At 45.1% G+C, this 25298-nt stretch overlaps 1 protein-coding gene and 1 long non-coding RNA gene across 12 annotated transcripts in view; one reads left to right on the top strand and one right to left on the bottom strand.

The window, feature by feature from the left end:
* Positions 1–10505, bottom strand: part of LOC126569602 (vascular endothelial growth factor receptor 1-like) — a 19163-nt gene extending 8658 nt beyond the window's left edge. For 6 of the 8 annotated variants that reach the window (XM_050226812.1, XM_050226814.1, XM_050226813.1 and 3 more), the window contains exons 1-4: positions 10401–10505; positions 1751–2191; positions 748–920; positions 345–680 (exon numbers count right to left, since the gene is read on the bottom strand). In XM_050226812.1, coding sequence (XP_050082769.1) covers positions 345–680; positions 748–920; positions 1751–1835 — 594 coding nt within the window. In that variant the 5' untranslated portion in view covers positions 1836–2191; positions 10401–10505. Of the gene's footprint in view, positions 1–344; positions 681–747; positions 921–1217; positions 1276–1750; positions 2192–10400 lie in introns of those variants that run through there. The other 2 variants (XM_050226817.1, XM_050226818.1) reach the window with 2 other exon arrangements.
* A 3065-nt stretch (positions 10506–13570) lies between these two features.
* On the top strand, positions 13571–24013 carry LOC126570269 (uncharacterized). 4 transcript variants are annotated; one of them, XR_007607833.1, is made up of 4 exons: positions 13571–13673; positions 22639–22811; positions 22879–23059; positions 23179–24013. It is a non-coding gene; the product is annotated as an uncharacterized LOC126570269 (long non-coding RNA). The 4 variants fall into 4 exon arrangements; XR_007607835.1 differs by lacking the exon at positions 13571–13673 and adding an exon at positions 13680–13989; XR_007607834.1 differs by lacking the exon at positions 13571–13673 and adding an exon at positions 13680–14061.
* The last annotated feature ends 1285 nt before the right edge of the window (positions 24014–25298 follow it).

Here is a 25298-nt window from a genome sequence, read left to right as displayed (position 1 = left end):
GGCTTACAGTAGATTAGGTGAACGTAAAAATTTGAATCTCAACGTACGGGCAACTCTAACCATTGGATCCCAACCAACAGTTGAATTATGGCGCGACTGACACTTTAAGTGTTGTGTAGCACTATCGGATTCGGACTTATTGATTGTCAGTTCAAACCCCTTGGCTGGATCATATGATTTAATTAAAAACTGAGAATAGAAGAAAGTAGAAGAACATTTTTGATAGAGGGTCCGAAACGTCGAAGAAAATTGAAACATGTTGTCTGTGAGTTTTTGGCTCACTAAACCTATCGTCTAGTAGTAAAGGTCATCCAACACCAACAAAATTCGTTGATTATACTCACTCCGTCCAGATCTTTGTGCAGTTCCACTTCTATATCCGGATGCGACGGTTTACAGGGAATCACCAATGTGTCGTATTGATTGACTCTGAAGGCGGGTACGTTAACGGGCACCAGCGGTTGTTCCGTATCATTCACGTACACGTAGAACGTGGAGGCATGATCAGCGACTACCAACTCGTCTAGCTCATCTTCACTATCTTCATCGTACACCGACCGTTTCACGCAATAGTATCGACCAACTACAGCGGCAGAAGCGCTCGTAATCGTGAGCATCGTACCATACGGCTTATCGGGATCTCCGGTATGAAAGTCAGTGGTACTGATATCGGGAGGTAGCTGTTGATGATATAAATTGTTTTAGTTAGTGCTACTATATGTAACTGGATACTATTGAAGCACTTACCCATACATACGAATCTTCATATGGTACCCACAAGATCGGTTGATGGGATTTGCAGGTGGCATTCCACGAGACTCCAAACTCCAACACAACATGCTCCTCCAATGGATCGATTTCTGGTGCACCATGAGCGATGCTATCAGCATTATCTTCGCCAAATAATTCATCTTCCTCGGCTGAAATAAGAAGCATCGATAATAAGATTCAGATGATGGTCTACCTTTCCAAAAAGTTATTGTAAGGATTGCAAGGACACTGGAGCGGTATCGTTCTTATCATTTAAATTTTGATTCCGAATGAATTCCTGACTGCCTGGTGGAAGTTACGAAAAGATGGACTCTTCTATTGTTTCAGTAAAAATACAATTTTCTTAATGCAGTGCCCTACAATTGCAATCAATCGTTGGGCAAAGCATGAATGTGAAGCATTGCAATTCGCTTCTCATTCGAGGTGCAACACACCGGTAGCGTTACCATTGCGAACTCCATTTCTAGGGTGGCTGTAGACCGCAAGATGAAAGCTAAGCAGAGGAATTTAATAAGAGAATGTCGGCTATTCGTCCCATCTCAGATGCACCAATTAGTTTAACCGATGAAGCCGTATACAGGCGACGGTGGACATTAATGAAAATGGTAGGCATGCACAAGCCTTGCCTGCATGAGGCGATAAAAGTGTATGAAACATAAGAACCCTCGGCCCTCTTCTCAAGGTATGACAGACAGAGGTTTCCCGCAAACCAGATGATAGACATATGATGCTGAGTGTAGGACACTAGGTCATCATCAATACATTATCGTTATCTCAGCTTGCCAACAAATCTATTTAGACTTTAGAAATCGGGATCATTCTAACTCCGACGGTGAACAAAGAAAACTATTACAATACTAAATGAACCATTTTAAATAATCAAAGCTCGCTGATCGTATGTTTGATTTGATAAGATATGCTTAAAACAATGATGGTCATAAGTAGTGGTAAGGGAGATATCAATCTAATGTTATGTTACCTTTCACGAACGAGGCTTGTCGAAGCACTGTTAGGATTGCGATGCTCGTAAACACTAATATCACAGTCGTTGCTCTACCCATCATGGTGCTAATGTAATTCTCTAATTTGTTCTGCTCCTCTTCTATTCATCCAACACGACACTAGGAGCTGACTGCGGAAATCGCTGGAATACTTTCTTGTCACAATTCGTCACTTAACACCAAGAGTAGCTCAGAGCTTCCTCGCACTGTGAGGAAGATCACTTTGTTTCACCATCACTAAAACCGTCGCGTTGCTTCGTGAGTATACGCTCATGATTGTTTACATCTTTGAACACCTTCTTTTTTTAAACACCGAGTTCGTCTCGAATGTCGAGATGAATATACAGAACTGTTTACTTCTTTGAGGACTGTTGCCTCACGAAAAATCACGAATTAAGGCACTAAGGCAATAAGATCATCTGTAATGCGATTAAAGCGAGTTTAAACGATAGTTAGAAAGCACTTTCTTTACTATACTTTATTGCAACGCATTGTTAGAATGCAGAGCAACAGCTGCTTAGCTGAGGAACTGCATTCCGGGGTCTTATGTTGAGTATCAGTTAGCGCTACCAGTTCCCAACTCCTCCATTCGCTGGTTTGCTTTTTAACAACAAACGATTAAGCACATTCCAAAACACAGAAGTAGAACAATACAAACATGTTGGCCACTACAATCCGCATCAGCTGTTCGTTTGAGTTGAAAATAGAGAGCTCAACGTTCTCGAGTTCGATACGACAGCGTGTCGCATTGGTTCTTTCTTGACAGACAATAAATTAGAACTCGAACGTTAAACAAATAGCTCCTCACGCTCCGCACGCCTACAGATTTGTTCTCTACAACATCCATTCGCCAACCGTGGTTGCTTCGGCTCCGTATGCTACTTTTCAAAATGCGTTATCATCGTAGACCAATCGTTAAAGAACTGCAGAAAACAACCGATAGTAGCTAGAGCCATTGAGAACCGCGACTATCTGCTATGGGTTTCCGTAATACAATCACAATTTGCTTACTACGGTTCTTGCTATTGTCTGCGAGTTAATTGCTGCAGATGATGGTTGGTTATTTAATCAACTTATACATCTCCTACGGTGTCCTTTGGGGCCACTGCTCTCCACTCGTGGAAGGTATCCTGATAGCAGGAGTGGCTCGCTACGCTGTAATTAAGGCATTATGACACCTGCGGCACGTGAAAGTAGTTATCGACTGGGCTTATGGTAGCAGAAAAGTGAGATGTCCTGCCCTTACCAGGTCTCAGAAACGCTCTTGATTAGATGCTTTATAGCAGAAAGCAAATACTAACAGCGTCAATGAAGGGTAATGGAATAATTAGAACTGTGCTATGCTTATTCTCCATAAACACAACACAGCTACACTGATATGGAAATAAGTTCTTATCGCATCACATTCTAATTCCAGCGCATTCAGCATGCACGCTAACATTTCTCGAATCGCGAAATTCCAGTAAAACCGTTGATCCAAGGAGGTTGGCATGATTTTGGAAGATATCCAACATAGACAGAATCCCCGTGACCAACCCTGGCGCCAAGGGCCGAGGATTTGTCGGTTTTGCACGAGAAAGTTTACTTTATTTTTACGCTTCCCGATGCGTGTAGAAGCATGGCACCATCACGCGTGTCCAGACTGGTAACGAGAATGTATCGAAGGGTCAGCGACGACGGCTTCATGGTCCTCGGCAACAGAAGTCGACGAGAGACGGGCGCATGGCGTGTATTAACTTTCGCAGAATGAAAACCTCAAAAGGAACCAAGGCCAAAAGCTGCAATTTACTGCGCCTCTCGTCTCGACCAGAGGCAGAGTTTTGCATACGTACTGGAAGTGAATAGGTCATGCCGGCTAGGCCTCGTGTTTTATAAAGAAATAAGAGTCGACGAAGGATGACGAGTTGCTCGCCGTTTATGGCTCTGTCCATCATCATGTGGTTAACATGTTTTTACCACGACACGCACCAGGAACGGAGAATGAAAGGATTATCAATTACCTTTAACAAATGATTAAAAAAGAGTTGATGATACAATGCTTTTAAAAATCTCATATTTTTTAAACAATAAAAAGCCTGCCTTTTTGCAAAAAGATGCAATTTCGAAAGCTAACAAGAGTTTTGCCTAAATGATTTATCGAAACATAGCAAATGTTAGAGGGCACAAAGTAACTTGCTCTAGTTTGCAGTCACAAGAGATCCCTCTGTCTATCGTATCGCGGTTCTGTCGTTACATACATAGGTCAGCGTTGATTGACCTTGCCACTGAGGGCATTATTGATTTTTAGTTTATCCGCATGTCAAATGTCGTTTTACCAGCGCGTTCCGGTTGCTCTACCAAGAAATTAAGCGGTTGGCAAGATTTCCAGAAATAGAAAACAGGAAAATACCAATGAAAACATTAAAATCCACCAGCTATCTCACGGAAAATGGAGTTCTTATGTACGAATGTCATCGATGCGATAAACTGGTGGACCATGGACCGAAATGAAGTCAGACGCGTCAAACTGTTGATGAAAACATTCGAGGCTGGACATGCTGAAACAATCGTCCCACTATAATAACGATGGGATGGGCAGGAATGAAATTGTTGCATGATGATCCAACACACTAATTTCATTTCGTGATTAATGGTTTTACTCCCGCGGCGCAAAGCAGCCGACCACTTTCCAACAATCCGTCGCGTTTACAACGAACTAACGAGCTTGCCGACTTTTGAACGATGAAACGTAATCCGAGAGCCATTTTCGTATTTGGATCCGCGGTCACAGCAAAAAAAAAGGAACAAAAGTCTCGGTCTGAGCACATGCATGACATCTGATTCTCATTCTACGAGAAGTGTAGCTTCAAACGGCGAACAAGATACCTCTGGACATACACTACAACGCTTAGTGTCGCAATCCAGTGGAAATCCCCACGATATGCCACATTTTCTGTTAGCATCGTCATCGTCACACTGGAGGCCATAATATCTGGACCAATTTTAAGTGATTTAACAACACATCGAACCAGCTCCATGCGCTTCAACAAACGATGGACATGACGTAGTACGGTAATGATCTCGCGATGAAGTCTCTAACGGTTATGCTTCTCGAAACGATCCTTTCGATCAACAGTCTGCTACCATCTTGAGTCACCGAAGGAACCCCGCATTGGGTCTGATGTCATCTTTTAAGCCTAGCACCTCACACTGTGCATGAGTGCCCCGTGCAAACACTCCGCTACGGTACACAGGAACTGCAGTAAACTCGTTCTGTTTGCGATCGTCTTAACTGTGTTGCACGCACACGCGGTTCCGGTGCTCGTCGTCATCAGAACAGGGGAACATTTCGTGGATGCCGTTGCTCGTTCACCAACGTAGCGTAAGAACCCAGACGCTGGCGTTGGGTGTCGTTAATGAAACCAATTGGTGCCCCCCTTGTAGCCACACCACAATTGTGAACGTGTGAAGATGCTGACCGCAGTGTCTCTTTTCTTGGGATTCATCTGCGATGAAGGCTAAAGTTCAACTGACAAACTCGACTCGTCCATGCTTCAGTTTCAGTCCGACATTGGTGACGATGTGTCGGGATGGACCGTGACTTGATGGCGAGGTGATGAATCCTCCGTCCATCGCTGCCACATGAATCACTAATTCACAAAGTCTTTGACCAAAATTATGGTTGGAGAAAAGAATGTGGCACGTTCCACTGATTACTGTTCGTCCGACCGAGTTGATGAATGCCGCACTGTCGGAACTAGAGCAACGATGAGGCAAAATTTTGTGGAATTACATTTGGAGGAATTTTCAATCCCGAAATGAGCAAACGGAGACAGAAAAGTGTCACTATGCGAGCGATTTGCTGAATGCCACTTGCCACTCGGTGCAGTAACCCCAATACGTGATCCTCCAGCGTCTTATAGCTTCCGAAGAGGAATTCTTCTTTCCATTTGTAATCCACAGTCGTTACACGGTGAATCATTTGTATGCATCGACTTGTTCGTATTCAAATATGAGCTACACACTGGATGTCATTTGCATTCGTTCGAACAGTTTTATAATTCGGACATTTCAATCATCATTTTAAAACTAAATAAAACTGTTAAGGAATATTGTTACGGGTTCCAAGAGCTATTCAACTCCTCGTGCAATCGCATGCGAAACGTGAATGATTGCAACCTCATTCCAGGAGAGAGTATAGTATCATCATTAGCCGAGGTTGGCTGATATCAGCATGCTATTAATGTGCTCCCTTATCTCTACGACTGACGCTTTTACTACGCCAATGAAATCAATAATCCCACATGACACTAACGTCACAACGTGCTGAAGAATGCTTTGCCTTTGAATTGAATGCTCGATCGATCGAAAAAATACATGTAAATAATTAACATTTTACTGTAATTTCATTCTCCAGATCATATTCAACCACACACCAGATGTACCAGATGTACTTTGTATGTTCATCGAGGCACATTTCCTGTCGCTTGTAACTATGGAGGGTCGCACATGTGGCTTCCGAAGTCAGTGAACCGATAGCGAGTAGCGCATCATAAAGAAACGAAAAGATGCAACCATCCCATTCCATCGCATCGCTTCACTTCAAATCAAACGTAAATCACGTTGCACACATTTCCACATGACATATCTGCACAATTCTTGTGGCTCTCGCAATCGGCGCTCTGTGGGTTGCAAAGCGCAATTCTCTTCGATATCACCATTGGTTTCGAGACGAGACATTCTGATAAACCAGAAGCAGAGGCCGGGCTCTAGCTGGACGCAAATTCGGACAGAGAGCTTGCAGATAAGAGAGATAAGGGAAACCCTCGGCCACGGATCGCGTACTGGTATACGCAGGCGGGTTGTCGAAGATCGGGCCTTAATGTGGTCTCTGCCGCTGTCGTTTCGGTCTGGCCATCCCACCGGAAGAGCAGCCTTACGTTTGTTTTGTATTTGGCAAACGTAATGTAAACCAGAAATGGATGGAACTCAACACAGACGCACAGACACTGGCCTTAAAATGGCAAGGGCAGCAAAGGCTGCGGCGAGAAAGCTGCCATTCCTGTTTTGATGACACGACAGACACTGGAGGAACTCGGTTCTCGGTCAGCCCGTAACAGAGACCCATGTTTGGGTCTTTATTCCGACGGTCCGAAAACTGACGACGCCAACGACGACGAGGCATGGCGGTGACATTTCCGGTTCGATGCAATGCACTTCGGTACCTGCTGCACATGTTCTGATCCAAGCTGAATTTGGTTTTTGTCGCAGCGGCAGAGTAAGTCATACTTCGTTTCGCTTGTATCTGGCTTTAGTTCCTTCGAAACCGAAGAAAGTTGATAACACAACGCGGAATGCAGCAGTTGAGTCTGCTTATTGTCGTCGTCGTTTGGTGGTCTCCAAGTGCCACACCCTCTCGACCTCACTCACTCCCCCAGCGAGTGTTACCAGCGACATCGCGCAGAACTATAAACAAACATCGATCGCATCGTGTCTGGAGATCGTTGATGGAGTAAACACAAATGATGTTCGCGATCGGGTTGCTCACTGCATCCCAAGCCAATCCCAGGCGCCAGAAGCGTCGAAGGCAATGATTCGGCCACATCACTGGTTGAGGACCGTTGCGGTGCAGTCTGGGACCGGATATGAGATCAATTGAGTGCGATTGTCGTGGCCGCATCGGTCCATCGGTCCGCCTCGGTACGATACGGTCTACGGGTCGTGAATGAATTCCAGAGTACAGACCAGAGAGACCCACCCAACCGGCCAACTGTTCCGTGGAGCCACATCCGCACTACATCCGGATGAAAGTCCGATATGGAACCAGATCTTGCGGGAGTACCACTGTCCACCATGGGGCGAAGGGGCATAAATTCCCATTTGTTACTCATCGACCACGGCAACGGGTTGACCGCAAAGGTTCGTTTGTTTGCATTGTGCATCGCTGTATGTGTCAGTGAGCTCGACGATATTATTGTTTCACAATTCCCGCTAAGATATCACACCTGGGCGACGCGTAAGGTACGCGTGTGTTCGTGCCATCAACGCCGGGTTGATGATGATTCATACCCAGGCGAACAAGCGTGACGTGCGTGATTTCCGAATGAGTCGCACCGTCACGCGCACGTTACCTTGGATTGGACCAGATTGGAGGAGTGGAGCACAAGGTCTTCGCGGCTATGTTTGGCGCGGGACGCATCAACAGATTCCTCGACTACGCGTAGCAGCTGTATGGAAGAGTGCAAAGTACGGTCCTGGGAATTTTCGTGATAAAAGTAGAATCAAACGATCCTAGCACGAAACAGCATAGTTTTGATATCAGCCAGAGTGGCGACCAGAGGGACTCTTCTTAGATTTCCTTCTCTATTCTTATTCTTCCTTCGAGCATCTTGCGGGACCCACAGCTCTCTGTCGACAGGCTAGCAACTTATCACAAGATGTTTTGTTCAGTGACCGTTGGCGTGGTGCTTCCACTGCATTCCTACTGGGACGCAATTCGCGGCGCAAAGAAGTCTCCACAAGGCGAGAGCTTGAGACTCGTAAGCGAACGTTGATAACGATAATCTGGCCACCACTATACAGCGCTGTCGCTGTGCTGGGCCTGGCTGGACGATCGTGCGCATATCGTTTGTTTAGCGGCCATCGCACTGTTGGCCTTAGGAAAGCCAGAAAGACAAGCAAGTGAAGGATAAACAAGACCCTTTAACGTCCCATGGATTGTCCCCCAATATTTGTCTGCCCAGCACACTCTTGTATTGTGTCTCTTCTTGTATAGCATATTGGGCGTATGTTGTTGGTCAATAGAACATATTCTCTCTCTCTCTCTCTCTCGATCTCACTCTTGCTGCCACTACGGGATGTGGGAGAACCGCTTGTTTCAACGCTTATGGAATGGTGAAAGCAGGAAGTTTGATTTGTTTTAAAGAGTTTCTCCGGCAAACTTTATCGAAACAAACCAAGCCAACAGTCGCTAAAGTGTAGAACTCGACTGGCAATTTGCGTCACTTAGCGGAGTTTATCATGTCATACAACTTCAACGCTATCCAACTACTAACAACAATCATTTAACGAATAGCCATTTCCTCCTCGAGCAATCGCACCTGTCGTATTTGGGTCCGTTTGGAGCGCCACGATATATAATCACGAATACGAAGGGAATATACGTAAACACATGTGGTACTGCGGCCTCCACCGTTGGAATATGCGTACAGAACGGGAACCGTGCGCTCGACTGATTTTTGGCACATACATACATAGCTCTGCCCAGCCAGGAGAAAGATTTTATGACCGGCCACGCCAACGAAAATTGGCCAACAGGAGTACAAGCAGCGAATGAAAGAGAAGATAAAACCGCGAATGTGTCGGAGAGTAATCACACTTCCCAACGCGCAACAACATTCCGGCAACAGACCAGCAGATCTTGGTTGGTAGCTGTTGGCCATGTTTCGCCACGATCGCGCCCGGGGAAGCGGTCCGAAAAAAACACAAAACATGAAAGGAAGCTTAAGCCCTGTAAGCAAAGCAACGGCCAGCATCGCTACCAAGAGATGCCAATGACTCAAAAACCGGTTCAGCCAATAATATGAAGCGCGTACACCGAAATGGTTGGAGATCACGCAAACGACGGGCTTTTCGGTGGATTCGGTTCGACTCTCGCTGACGTCACCACGAATGAAACCATAACCGGCGTGCGGAGAATGAAGCATAAATGCATAAGAAAGCCGCATAGGAACTAGAGCGATCGGGCTCTCTACGACGATCAGAGCGATCCTCTCCTCGGTTTACGATGATCATAAACTGTGGTCGTCACCATCATCTGCTGATCGAGGTCAATAGCATTGGCAGACAGCGGTTAGGACAACAATTTACATACCCCGGGCGCCAATTCGCGTTACAACATTAGCTCAACAGAAGATCAACGTTAGAAGATCCCGAACGATCGCACGATGGGCTTCTTCCGTAGATTTTGCCAGTTTCTAACTACTGCGAATGCGAATTGAAAGCATACAAACAACGGCAAAAACCACATTCAGCAAAGGACCCGGCCGGTGGGATCTCTGAAGGATTTACACTAAATTTAGCATCCAGCACATTTATCATACTCTCCGTCGCCACGGTTGACACGCAAGCACTATAGAAAGGCGATCGCCACCGAGGATGGCACTTATGCACCACAACAGCGTGCTCTCGGTCTCGGTTGAAACGCGTTTTTTTATCGGATTCTCGTCGTTGACACCCAACAAATGCAACCCGACCCACACCCGTCGTCGCGTTTGTGGGAGACGTTCGTGGACGGAGTCGAAGAAGCGGACTGCGTTCTTGGATACACTCACACGCACAACATATCTCTGAGTACACACATTCACCACCACTACCGGCCGTACGATCGGGCGCTTCTTCCACCCAGAACGACAATCTCTCGCGTGGGGCCGTGGTGTCTTTGCCTGCTGGGGTCAGCACATTTTTGGGTGCGCCTCATGTGCCTAGTGATGTGCCTCGTAGCCATCAAAAACGGAACGGAAGAAGCAGGCGATCGTTCTACTCCATATCCACTTCCGTATGGCGCAGACGGCACTTGGGGGCCACGTGAGATGCACAGCGGCCCCAAATAGCCACTAACACTACACCACTGAACACTAGTAAACTCACATGATAGTACTGGGCACCACAGCGACTAGTGCACTTGAGTACAGCGATAACCTTCAGCCGCGAGAAAATGCGCACCGCGAAACAACGACTGCCTCGGTCGACGGTCGGCGAATGAATAGCGGATGAATGTCGTCTTTCCGAATGGTCGACCTCACCGAGATGAACAACTCTTTCTATGCTCCGACTTGCGACGAGAGAGAGAACATGCTCACGCATCGAACATCGAATGTTGTGACTCCCAAACGCCGGATTAACCATCACGGGAAGCGGAACAGAATGGTGACAAAACTAAAAGAATTTCATGACCAACCAACATAAGCTCTGTCCATTTCACTTGATATATTTTAGTGGAGTTAAGAGTAGCATGAAATTATCGGCAGTAGTTTATAAAGCCATGGCTGGGGTTCAATATTCTGGTTATTTGCAATCTGTTGTTCAAATAGTTTAATAAATTATCATTTCTTATTTTAATGTTTTTCTGGCGTATTTCACTGTATCCTGTTAAAAATTACAATAAATATACCCTGAAATTGTACTAGTACGCTTTCACGTGCAACAAGTGTCGCATATGAATTGATGAAATGCTACGTAGGGGTAGACAGCCGTTTGGTGTTTAACTTCGCGTAACTAAAATAAATAAAAAATATGTCTACAACCCACATAAGCCATCAAATATAAAAACACATCGGTGGTATAACAATCGGTATTTATCAAAACACATCGGTGGCCACAACACAAAACACAACATTTAACTTGTTTTTGTAGGACTAATTCGGCTAGTTCTCTCAATCTTCGTTCCATTTGTTTAGACATCGCGTTGCAATGTTAGCAATGGTCTTGTGATTTCTAAAACCGCTCGAAGCATGATTTGTAACTTGACGTTAAATTGTATCTGCACGAGCGTTTAACCGTTAAACCGGGTTCTTTAACGCCAAGAACTTATCTTTACTAGTCGTTAGTTGAAAGTTAATTATATTTTCTTTCTACTTTCATTGTAATCATTTAAAACGATTTTATTACATTTCCTTCAATGACTTGTAGCAGTTTACAGTTCCAAATCACGTTTATAAGATTGGAAAAGGTAGTTCATAATTTTTGAATGAAATTTAACGCTTCTATAAAGGGGGGCTTCGGTAATTTCGGGCCAAAAAAGGCTCCATTTTTTGTGACGTAACCATTCATCATTACATGCGTAACAACGCAGAGTTGTACGCGTTGTATGGCGATCTCACTGTCGCGCAGCGCATAAGACTCGCCCGGCTTCGGTGGGCTGGGCATGTAATGGATTGGCAGACGACGACCCAGCCCGTAAAGTCTTCTTAGGCCTTCCGGATGGACAGAGAGGGCGTGGTAGGCCCAAATCGAGATGGAGCGACGGTATCGACATCGATGCCAGAATAGCTGGACTTTCGACTTGGCGGACGACGGCGCTCGATCGCGAGCGGTGGAGGAATCTTCTGTGGCAGGACAAGACCGCTCGTCGGTTGTAGCGCCGGATAAGTAGGTAAGTAGTAATCATTCAGCACTATTTTTGCAAAATAAAATTTTTGAAGAATATTTGGTATCATTTTGAGCAACATTAATTGAATAATTAATCCGTGGCATCAAATTTTGGTAGGCATTTCGTCGAAAAGGTATTTTTTACTATGCTCATCGTAGTGAAATGACGGGTCATATGAAACAAATCAATCGAATAAATATATCGTTAGATCATAAGTTTATCTAGGTAGCCCCGTCAAGTTTTTGTTGAATTTCCTATTTTTCGATTTTTGGCAGATTTTTGAAGTTGAAAAAGTGATCACAATGATCAATCCGGGTTCGTCGCTTAGTCTTAAGGCCCAAGTCTTTTGATTCGCACCAAAAACACTACCCATCGTAGCTGCGTGATGCGTCATCAGAAAAATACAAATCGATATTCTTTTGATAGATTATAAGTTTATCTAGGTTGCCCCATTGAGTTTTTGTAGAATTTCCAATTTTTCGATTTTTGCCAGATTTTTTAAGTTGAAAAAATGATGAAACGAGTCATACATAATTATTTAAAAAAAAGTAACAACAATTTTCATGATATTGCGACAGGGCTACCTATCAAAAAGTTTACAAATTATGTGTTAAAAATTTCAAATCGATCGGCCCAGTAGTTTTTACGGTACGATGAGCACCGACTTTAAACGTTGGTTTTGGGAAACGCTTTTCAAAGTACCGAGCTGTACGGGGCATTGTATGAAACGCGAATTTTCAAAAATCTATAACTTTGTCAGTTTTGCTTCGATTGGCCCAAACATTTTACATAATACTCTTGAAAGGATCAGCAGTCATGGAAAAATGTTAAAAATAAATGAGGAAAAACTTTAATACCTTAGTCCCCCAAAACGCATTTTCGATGGTCAGATTTACATCAAACGTGCTACGTTTTATTGGTTAATTTTAGAGGTAGGTTCAGTATCAATGCAATCAAATCTCAGTTTTCTAATGATTCCATTTTCTTATCAAGAAGGAAGTTTTGAAAAGCGAGAAGGAAGTGATAATTACATGTTGCTTCTTGGATCCATCAAATCTGTCCAAACGAAGTTTCCGGAGGTATGCAGCGAATGACAGCGAAAGAAACGTGTTGCTCTGCGTTGTGCTGGTGGAACACTCCATCTCTTTTGAAAGCATTGGTTTTTAGGGCAGTTTGAGATTATTCGTGAATTTCAAACAGTTGTTGGTAGTAGAGATCTAAATGATTTGAGTAATCTTGATATTGTATACTGAATTATGAAATTTAATTAATGAGAGTTAAATATTTTGTGCCCTTCGACAGTAACAATAAATTATGAAACGGACAAGAATTGGCAAAAGAAAACATAATTTATTAAAACTAATTGAACAATAGATTGCGAATAACTAGCCCACGGAGTCCTAGTTCTCTCCATAAATTAATCCCGATAATTTCATGCTGCTCTCAACTTATGCTTATGTTGGTTGGTCATGAAATTCTTTTAGTTTTGTCACCATTCTGTTCCGCTTCCCGTGATGGTTAATCCGGCGTTTGGGAGTCACAACATTCGATGTTCGATGCGTGAGCATGTTCTCTCTCTCGTCGCAAGTCGGAGCATAGAAAGAGTTGTTCATCTCGGTGAGGTCGACCATTCGGAAAGACGACATTCATCCGCTATTCATTCGCCGACCGTCGACCGAGGCAGTCGTTGTTTCGCGGTGCGCATTTTCTCGCGGCTGAAGGTTATCGCTGTACTCAAGTGCACTAGTCGCTGTGGTGCCCAGTACTATCATGTGAGTTTACTAGTGTTCAGTGGTGTAGTGTTAGTGGCTATTTGGGGCCGCTGTGCATCTCACGTGGCCCCCAAGTGCCGTCTGCGCCATACGGAAGTGGATATGGAGTAGAACGATCGCCTGCTTCTTCCGTTCCGTTTTTGATGGCTACGAGGCACATCACTAGGCACATGAGGCGCACCCAAAAATGTGCTGACCCCAGCAGGCAAAGACACCACGGCCCCACGCGAGAGATTGTCGTTCTGGGTGGAAGAAGCGCCCGATCGTACGGCCGGTAGTGGTGGTGAATGTGTGTACTCAGAGATATGTTGTGCGTGTGAGTGTATCCAAGAACGCAGTCCGCTTCTTCGACTCCGTCCACGAACGTCTCCCACAAACGCGACGACGGGTGTGGGTCGGGTTGCATTTGTTGGGTGTCAACGACGAGAATCCGATAAAAAAACGCGTTTCAACCGAGACCGAGAGCACGCTGTTGTGGTGCATAAGTGCCATCCTCGGTGGCGATCGCCTTTCTATAGTGCTTGCGTGTCAACCGTGGCGACGGAGAGTATGATAAATGTGCTGGATGCTAAATTTAGTGTAAATCCTTCAGAGATCCCACCGGCCGGGTCCTTTGCTGAATGTGGTTTTTGCCGTTGTTTGTATGCTTTCAATTCGCATTCGCAGTAGTTAGAAACTGGCAAAATCTACGGAAGAAGCCCATCGTGCGATCGTTCGGGATCTTCTAACGTTGATCTTCTGTTGAGCTAATGTTGTAACGCGAATTGGCGCCCGGGGTATGTAAATTGTTGTCCTAACCGCTGTCTGCCAATGCTATTGACCTCGATCAGCAGATGATGGTGACGACCACAGTTTATGATCATCGTAAACCGAGGAGAGGATCGCTCTGATCGTCGTAGAGAGCCCGATCGCTCTAGTTCCTATGCGGCTTTCTTATGCATTTATGCTTCATTCTCCGCACGCCGGTTATGGTTTCATTCGTGGTGACGTCAGCGAGAGTCGAACCGAATCCACCGAAAAGCCCGTCGTTTGCGTGATCTCCAACCATTTCGGTGTACGCGCTTCATATTATTGGCTGAACCGGTTTTTGAGTCATTGGCATCTCTTGGTAGCGATGCTGGCCGTTGCTTTGCTTACAGGGCTTAAGCTTCCTTTCATGTTTTGTGTTTTTTTCGGACCGCTTCCCCGGGCGCGATCGTGGCGAAACATGGCCAACAGCTACCAACCAAGATCTGCTGGTCTGTTGCCGGAATGTTGTTGCGCGTTGGGAAGTGTGATTACTCTCCGACACATTCGCGGTTTTATCTTCTCTTTCATTCGCTGCTTGTACTCCTGTTGGCCAATTTTCGTTGGCGTGGCCGGTCATAAAATCTTTCTCCTGGCTGGGCAGAGCTATGTATGTATGTGCCAAAAATCAGTCGAGCGCACGGTTCCCGTTCTGTACGCATATTCCAACGGTGGAGGCCGCAGTACCACATGTGTTTACGTATATTCCCTTCGTATTCGTGATTATATATCGTGGCGCTCCAAACGGACCCAAATACGACAGGTGCGATTGCTCGAGGAGGAAATGGCTATTCGTTAAATGATTGTTGTTAGTAGTTGGATAGCGTTGAAGTTGTATGACATGATAAACTCCGCTAAGTGACGCAAATTGCCAGTCGAGTTCTACACTTTAGCGACTGTTGGCTTGGTTTGTTTCGATAAAGTTTGCCGGAGAAACTCTTTAAAACAAATCAAACTTCCTGCTTTCACCATTCCATAAGCGTTGAAACAAGCGGTTCTCCCACATCCCGTAGTGGCAGCAAGAGTGAGATCGAGAGAGAGAGAGAGAGAGAATATGTTCTATTGACCAACAACATACGCCCAATATGCTATACAAGAAGAGACACAATACAAGAGTGTGCTGGGCAGACAAATATTGGGGGACAATCCATGGGACGTTAAAGGGTCTTGTTTATCCTTCACTTGCTTGTCTTTCTGGCTTTCCTAAGGCCAACAGTGCGATGGCCGCTAAACAAACGATATGCGCACGATCGTCCAGCCAGGCCCAGCACAGCGACAGCGCTGTATAGTGGTGGCCAGATTATCGTTATCAACGTTCGCTTACGAGTCTCAAGCTCTCGCCTTGTGGAGACTTCTTTGCGCCGCGAATTGCGTCCCAGTAGGAATGCAGTGGAAGCACCACGCCAACGGTCACTGAACAAAACATCTTGTGATAAGTTGCTAGCCTGTCGACAGAGAGCTGTGGGTCCCGCAAGATGCTCGAAGGAAGAATAAGAATAGAGAAGGAAATCTAAGAAGAGTCCCTCTGGTCGCCACTCTGGCTGATATCAAAACTATGCTGTTTCGTGCTAGGATCGTTTGATTCTACTTTTATCACGAAAATTCCCAGGACCGTACTTTGCACTCTTCCATACAGCTGCTACGCGTAGTCGAGGAATCTGTTGATGCGTCCCGCGCCAAACATAGCCGCGAAGACCTTGTGCTCCACTCCTCCAATCTGGTCCAATCCAAGGTAACGTGCGCGTGACGGTGCGACTCATTCGGAAATCACGCACGTCACGCTTGTTCGCCTGGGTATGAATCATCATCAACCCGGCGTTGATGGCACGAACACACGCGTACCTTACGCGTCGCCCAGGTGTGATATCTTAGCGGGAATTGTGAAACAATAATATCGTCGAGCTCACTGACACATACAGCGATGCACAATGCAAACAAACGAACCTTTGCGGTCAACCCGTTGCCGTGGTCGATGAGTAACAAATGGGAATTTATGCCCCTTCGCCCCATGGTGGACAGTGGTACTCCCGCAAGATCTGGTTCCATATCGGACTTTCATCCGGATGTAGTGCGGATGTGGCTCCACGGAACAGTTGGCCGGTTGGGTGGGTCTCTCTGGTCTGTACTCTGGAATTCATTCACGACCCGTAGACCGTATCGTACCGAGGCGGACCGATGGACCGATGCGGCCACGACAATCGCACTCAATTGATCTCATATCCGGTCCCAGACTGCACCGCAACGGTCCTCAACCAGTGATGTGGCCGAATCATTGCCTTCGACGCTTCTGGCGCCTGGGATTGGCTTGGGATGCAGTGAGCAACCCGATCGCGAACATCATTTGTGTTTACTCCATCAACGATCTCCAGACACGATGCGATCGATGTTTGTTTATAGTTCTGCGCGATGTCGCTGGTAACACTCGCTGGGGGAGTGAGTGAGGTCGAGAGGGTGTGGCACTTGGAGACCACCAAACGACGACGACAATAAGCAGACTCAACTGCTGCATTCCGCGTTGTGTTATCAACTTTCTTCGGTTTCGAAGGAACTAAAGCCAGATACAAGCGAAACGAAGTATGACTTACTCTGCCGCTGCGACAAAAACCAAATTCAGCTTGGATCAGAACATGTGCAGCAGGTACCGAAGTGCATTGCATCGAACCGGAAATGTCACCGCCATGCCTCGTCGTCGTTGGCGTCGTCAGTTTTCGGACCGTCGGAATAAAGACCCAAACATGGGTCTCTGTTACGGGCTGACCGAGAACCGAGTTCCTCCAGTGTCTGTCGTGTCATCAAAACAGGAATGGCAGCTTTCTCGCCGCAGCCTTTGCTGCCTTTGCCATTTTAAGGCCAGTGTCTGTGCGTCTGTGTTGAGTTCCATCCATTTCTGGTTTACATTACGTTTGCCAAATACAAAACAAACGTAAGGCTGCTCTTCCGGTGGGATGGCCAGACCGAAACGACAGCGGCAGAGACCACATTAAGGCCCGATCTTCGACAATCCGCCTGCGCATACCAGTATGCGATCCGTGGCCCAGAGTTTCCCTTATCTCTCTTATCTGCAAGCTCTCTGTCCGAATTTGCGTCCAGCTAGAGCCCGGCCTCTGCTTCTGGTTTATCAAACTGTCTCGTCTCGAAACCAATGGTGATATCGAAGAGAATTGCGCTTTGCAACCCACAGAGCGCCGATTGCGAGAGCCACAAGAATTGTGCAGATATGTCATGTGGAAATGTGTGCAACGTGATTTACGTTTGATTTGAAGTGAAGCGATGCGATGGAATGGGATGGTTGCATCTTTTCGTTTCTTTATGATGCGCTGCTCGCTATCGGTTCACTGACTTCGGAAGCCACATGTGCGACCCTCCATAGTTACAAGCGACAGGAAATGTGCCTCGATGAACATACAAAGTACATCTGGTACATCTGGTGTGTGGTTGAATATGATCTGGAGAATGAAATTACAGTAAAATGTTAATTATTTACATGTATTTTTTCGATCGATCGAGCATTCAATTCAAAGGCAAAGCATTCTTCAGCACGTTGTGACGTTAGTGTCATGTGGGATTATTGATTTCATTGGCGTAGTAAAAGCGTCAGTCGTAGAGATAAGGGAGCACATTAATAGCATGCTGATATCAGCCAACCTCGGCTAATGATGATACTATACTCTCTCCTGGAATGAGGTTGCAATCATTCACGTTTCGCATGCGATTGCACGAGGAGTTGAGTAGCTCTTGAAACCCATGAAAGTTTTCCTTATCAGTTTCTTTAGTTTATAAAAGATTCATCGAAATGATAACGAAATAACATCTGAAGTTCGGTGATTGAAATGTCCGAATTATAAAACTGTTCGAACGAATGCAAATGACATCCAGTTTGTAGCTCACATTTGAATACGAACAAGTCGATGCATACAAATGATTCACCGTGTAACTACTATGGATTACAAATGGAAAGAAGAATTCCTCTTCGGAAGCTATAAGACGCTGGAGGAACACGTATTGGGGTTACTGAACCGAGTGGCAAGTGGCATTCAGCAAATCCCTCGCATAGTGACACTTTTCTGTCTCCGTTTGCTCATTTCGGGATTGAAAATTCCTCCAAATGTAATTCCACAAAATTTCGCCTCATCGTTGCTCTAGTTCCGACAGTGCGGCATTCATCAACTCGGTCGGACGAACCGTAATCAGTGGAACGTGCCACATTCTTTTCTCCAACCATAATTTTGGTCATAGACTTTGTGAATTAGTGATTCATGTGGCACCGATGGACGGAGGATTCATCACTTCGCCATCAAGTCACGGTCCATCCCGACACATCGTCACCAATGTCGGACTGAAACTGAAGCATGGACGAGTCGAGTTTGTCAGTTGAACTTTAGCCTTCATCGCAGATGAATCCCAAGAAAAGAGACACTGCGGTCAGCATCTTCACACGTTCACAATTGTGGTGTGGCTACAAGGGGGGCACCAATTGGTTTCATTAACGACACCCAACGCCAGCGTCTGGGTTCTTACGCTACGTTGGTGAACGAGCAACGGCATCCACGAAATGTTCCCCTGTTCTGATGACGACGAGCACCGGGACCGCGTGTGCGTGCAACACAGTTAAGACGATCGCAAACAGAACGAGTTTACTGCAGTTCCTGTGTACCGTAGCGGAATGTTTGCTCGAACCACTCATGCACAGTGTGAGGTGCTAGGCTTAAAAGATGACATCAGACCCAATGCCGGTTCCTTGTGACTCAAGATGGGAGCAGACTGTTGATCGAAAGGATCGTTTCGAGAAGCATAACCGTTAGAGACTTCATCGCGGGATCATTACCGTTCTACGTCATGTCCATCGTTTGTTGAAGCGCATGGAGCTGGTTCGATGTGTTGTTAAATCACTTAAAATTGGTCCAGATATTATGGCCTCCAGTGTGACGATGACGATGCTAGCAGAAAATGTGGCACATCGTGGGGATTTCCACTGGATTGCGACACTAAGCTTTGTAGTGTATGTCCAGACGTATCTTGTTCGCCGTTTGAAGCTACACTTCTCGTAGAATGAGAATCAGATGTCATGCATGTGCTCAGACCGAGACTTTTGTTCCTTTTTTTTTGCTGTGACCGCGGATCCAAATACGAAAATGGCTCTCGGATTACGTTTCATCGTTCAAAAGTCGGCAAGCTCGTTAGTTCGTTGTAAACGCGACGGATTGTTGGAAAGTGGTCGGCTGCTTTGCGCCGCGGGAGTAAAACCATTAATCACGAAATGAAATTAGTGTGTTGGATCATCATGCAACAATTTCATTCCTGCCCATCCCATCGTTATTATAGTGGGACGATTGTTTCAGCATGTCCAGCCTCGAATGTTTTCATCAACAGTTTGACGCGTCTGACTTCATTTCGGTCCATGGTCCACCAGTTTATCGCATCGATGACATTCGTACATAAGAACTCCATTTTCCGTGAGATAGCTGGTGGATTTTAATGTTTTCATTGGTATTTTCCTGTTTTCTATTTCTGGAAATCTTGCCAACCGCTTAATTTCTTGGTAGAGCAACCGGAACGCGCTGGTAAAACGACATTTGACATGCGGATAAACTAAAAATCAATAATGCCCTCAGTGGCAAGGTCAATCAACGCTGACCTATGTATGTAACGACAGAACCGCGATACGATAGACAGAGGGATCTCTTGTGACTGCAAACTAGAGCAAGTTACTTTGTGCCCTCTAACATTTGCTATGTTTCGATAAATCATTTAGGCAAAACTCTTGTTAGCTTTCGAAATTGCATCTTTTTGCAAAAAGGCAGGCTTTTTATTGTTTAAAAAATATGAGATTTTTAAAAGCATTGTATCATCAACTCTTTTTTAATCATTTGTTAAAGGTAATTGATAATCCTTTCATTCTCCGTTCCTGGTGCGTGTCGTGGTAAAAACATGTTAACCACATGATGATGGACAGAGCCATAAACGGCGAGCAACTCGTCATCCTTCGTCGACTCTTATTTCTTTATAAAACACGAGGCCTAGCCGGCATGACCTATTCACTTCCAGTACGTATGCAAAACTCTGCCTCTGGTCGAGACGAGAGGCGCAGTAAATTGCAGCTTTTGGCCTTGGTTCCTTTTGAGGTTTTCATTCTGCGAAAGTTAATACACGCCATGCGCCCGTCTCTCGTCGACTTCTGTTGCCGAGGACCATGAAGCCGTCGTCGCTGACCCTTCGATACATTCTCGTTACCAGTCTGGACACGCGTGATGGTGCCATGCTTCTACACGCATCGGGAAGCGTAAAAATAAAGTAAACTTTCTCGTGCAAAACCGACAAATCCTCGGCCCTTGGCGCCAGGGTTGGTCACGGGGATTCTGTCTATGTTGGATATCTTCCAAACTCATGCCAACCTCCTTGGATCAACGGTTTTACTGGAATTTCGCGATTCGAGAAATGTTAGCGTGCATGATAAATGTGCTGGAATTAGAATGTGATGCGATAAGAACTTATTTCCATATCAGAGTCGCTGTGTTGTGTTTATGGAGAATAAGCATAGCACAGTTCTAATTATTCCATTACCCTTCATTGACGCTGTTAGTATTTGCTTTCTGCTATAAAGCATCTAATCAAGAGCGTTTCTGAGACCTGGTAAGGGCAGGACATCTCACTTTTCTGCTACCATAAGCCCAGTCGATAACTACTTTCACGTGCCGCAGGTGTCATAATGCCTTAATTACAGCGTAGCGAGCCACTCCTGCTATCAGGATACCTTCCACGAGTGGAGAGCAGTGGCCCCAAAGGACACCGTAGGAGATGTATAAGTTGATTAAATAACCAACCATCATCTGCAGCAATTAACTCGCAGACAATAGCAAGAACCGTAGTAAGCAAATTGTGATTGTATTACGGAAACCCATAGCAGATAGTCGCGGTTCTCTATGGCTCTAGCTACTATCGGTTGTTTTCTGCAGTTCTTTAACGATTGCTCTACGATGATAACGCATTTAGAAAAGTAACATACGGAGCCGAAGCAACCACGCGAATGGATGGTGGTAGAGAACAAAGCTGTAGGCGTGTGAATTGTGCGGAGCTATTTGTTTAACGTTCGAGTTCTAATTTATCGTCTGTCAAGGAAGAACCAATGCGACACGCTGTCGTATCGAACTCGAGAACGTTGAGCTCTCTATTTTCAACTCAAACGAACAGCTGATGCGGATTGTAGTGGCCAACATGTTTGTATTGTTCTACTTCTGTGTTTTGGAATGTGCGCAGCGAATGGAGGAGTTGGGCACTGGTAGCGCTACAGGACACTCAACAAAAAGACCCCGGAATGCAGTTCCCCAGCTAAGCAGCTGTTGCTCTGCATTCTAACAATGCGTTGCAATAAAGTAGATTAAAGAAAGTGTTTCCTAACTATCATTAAAACACCTATGAATCTCATTACACCTGAATGAGATAATGTGTAATGCCTTAATTAGAAAATAATTTAGTATTGAAATAATTTTCATTTTTCACCGTCGGAGTTAGTATGATCCCGATTTCTAAAGTCTAAATAGATTTGTAGGCAAGCTAAGATAACGATAACGTATTGATGATGACCAAATGGCCTACACTCAGCATCGTGTGTCTATCATCTGGTTTGCGGGAAACCTCTGTCTGTCATATCTTGAGAAGAGGGCCGAAGGTTCTTATGTTTCATGCACTTTTATCGCCTCATGCAGACAAGGCTTGTGCAGGCATACCATTTTCATTAATGTCCACCGTCGCCTGTATACGGCTTCATCGGTTAAACTAATTGGTGCACCGAAATGGGACGAATAGCCGACATTCTCTTATTAAATTCCTCTGCTTAGCTTTCATCTTGCGGTCTACAGCCACCCTAGAAATGGAGTTCGCAATGGTAACGCTACCGGTGTGTTGCACCTCGAATGAGAAGCGAATTGCAATGCTTCACATTCATGCTTTGCCCAACGATTGATTGCAATTGTAGGGCACTGCATTAAGAAAATTGTATTCTTACTGACACAATAGAAGAGTTCATCTTTTCGTAGCTTCCACCAGGCAGTCAGGAATTCATTCGGAATCAAAATCTAAATGATAAGAACGATACCATTCCAGTGTGCTTGCAATCCTTACAATAACTTTTTGGAAAGGTAGACCATCATCTGAATCTTATTATCGATGCTCCTTATTTCAGCCGAGGAAGATGAATTATTTGGCGAAGATAATGCTGATAGCATCGCTCTTGGTGCACCAGAAATCGATCCGTTGGATGAGCATGTTGTGTTGAAGTTTGGAGTCTCGTGGAATGCCACCTGCAAATCCCATCAACCGATCTTGTGGGTACCATATGAAGATTCGTATGTATGGGTAAGTGCTTCAATAGTATCCAGTTACATATAGTAGCACTAACTAAAACAATTTATTTCATCAACAGCTACCTCCCGATATCATCCTGTTAGTGAAACAGGATCCTGAGCGACCACATCTGGAAAATGCCAGGCACTTGCTTACGATCGACGCGGCCATGCTCGAGGACAAAGGCACAGCAGCGATGATTTTGTCAGTCTGAGTGAGGAGAACCGATTAACGATGATCAATTCCGCGTCCCACTGAAGGTAAAGCATCTCTGCAATCTTGATGAACGAAAGTACGTGAACTCGGGTGATTTCATCTCGGGTGCCGTAGGATAAATTTAATTTACCGACCCTCTGATTGGTTTATAACGTTTTTCTAGGTTGCCAGCAGTGAAAAAGAAACCTCGATCGCATCATCCCGCACCTACAGGATTATCGCCAATCAGCCAGGAATCGTATACTGCAAGGCAGCCAACTCGGAAGGAAGCGAAATCTTACAAACTGATCTATTGGTGAGCGATCTTCCCGAAGCTATCGTTATGGAGCGGGTAGATCCTAAGGAAATTGTCACCGTCGGCGATAAAGTGATGTTCATCTGCTCGGCGCTTGTCTACAACTACACCAAAGAAATCATGTTCACGCACAATGGAAAGGAACTGCACGAAGGTGATAACGAAGGAGTACAAGTGACCTACTCGCCTAAATCGTTTGCTTGGGAAGGACGACTGACGATCGATAACGTAGTGCGTGAACAATCTGGCGATATCTCCTGCAACGCATGAAATGGCGTGAAAACGGAAACAACGGCGACAGATGGAATTTTGGGACAATTGCTGATGATGTGTGCTGATCAAGTTTGGCGAATGGACCATAAGCTCGTGGAAATTCAAATGGAATTGAACAAACGCCGCAAAGAAGTCCCCTGAGCCAGAGTCATGCAGGACCTTCGTTAGGGTATCCTTCGATCATCGACTGCGTGACCACCGGGCAATCGGCTGCGCGAGAGATTGATCAACCATACCCTGAAGCAGAATCATTATGGTTATTGTGGTTAATAAAATCGTGCAGCGAAAGTTTCTTTCCTTAACTTTTTTCTACAAATCACGAATGCATTTAGTCACCCTAATACTAATAACCGAAAATGTAGCAACAACGTCATCAGAAACACCAACAGTTCAAAACAAAATAAAACCATCTGCTTAAATTCGATATGAATCATCGTTTTCTATGCTTTAACAGTTATGCTTTGTCGTTCTATTCGTCAACTTGCTGAAGTAAAGATATGATCAATGAAAGAACTCCCTTCCGTCGGATCGAAGTTTTTTCGGGTGCAAGCTATCCCACGTTGGATCAGTTAGCCATGAAGATGGTCCGAGATTTGGGGATACCCACGCCCTTCTACTCCTCAATTTTATCATCGGTAGGGCTGAGGTTAACTTTAGCCTAAGTAGGTTCATTTTTGATTTCTTTTTGTGAAGATCTAGAACTTCTTAAGAATATTTGGATGTATGTTAAGGAAGATTTGTTGGTATAAAACAAATATTTACATCTGTTCTGGTTTAATTTGATTTATCTGAATCTTACGTTGTTGAGGCATTAATTGAGCATTAATTAGGAATTCATCTCCCCTTCCCTCAGCACCTCCAAAATGTGTTGATGTTTCTCACGTATTAATTTGATCCAATCTTCACTCAACCTTCACCGTTTTTCCTACTGCACCACAACTGTTCGCATTCAAAGGAACAGCCGACAGAACTTGCATTTTCCGACGTTCTAGCCCCATTCTTTCGCAGAATGATCATCCACCTTCTCCACAAAGGTGCCGCAGATGTTACGATGGAGCACAGAGATCACAAAACGAAAACGGTGGAAGAAAAGATCATCATCGACCGAACTACTCGGTGATAAAAACGCTGTGCGATCTGCGCCCATCCCTGCATCTTTGCACGTGCGCACACGTGAAGATGTTTATCTTCCTGATCATATTCGCATCGTTCTGTATCGCAATAATCGCCACAATGCAGCGCTGTAAAGCCTCTCGAGATCACAAGAAACGAAAGTGTTAAAGTGTTGCTGGAAAATGGCTAAAACAAATGGATACTTTTGCTTGCTTGTGCTGTTGCCTAATCATAAAGAACAGCATTACAATAGCAGAACAGTCGGCAACAGCATACGGTGGCCAGTACGAAGCCAATAAAAAATTGCGCAGAATGTTCCAACATTGAATGGGGATGGAGTTGGCAGCGAAGAGGGCGTGTGCGCCACCATAAGGATGTGATCTACGCGTTGGTGATAAGCACCGAAAAGGGCGGTTGTTGTTGCTACCAGAACCAAAAGAAAGGGATCGCGAATTGGTCGTGCGTTGTGGGCGAAGATCGCACTGCGTATCCCCATCCTTTCCTGGCATAAATGAAGTCAAATTTGGTTGGATAATTAATCAGAATTGATAATTAAGATTTGTGCATGTACATTGTACAAACTTGTTGAACGAAAGAATGAG

This window comes from Anopheles aquasalis, chromosome 2 (genome assembly GCF_943734665.1).
Source record: "Anopheles aquasalis chromosome 2, idAnoAquaMG_Q_19, whole genome shotgun sequence".
Classification (NCBI taxonomy): Eukaryota; Metazoa; Arthropoda; class Insecta; order Diptera; family Culicidae; genus Anopheles; species Anopheles aquasalis.
This window is presented reverse-complemented; position numbering and strand designations above follow the sequence as displayed.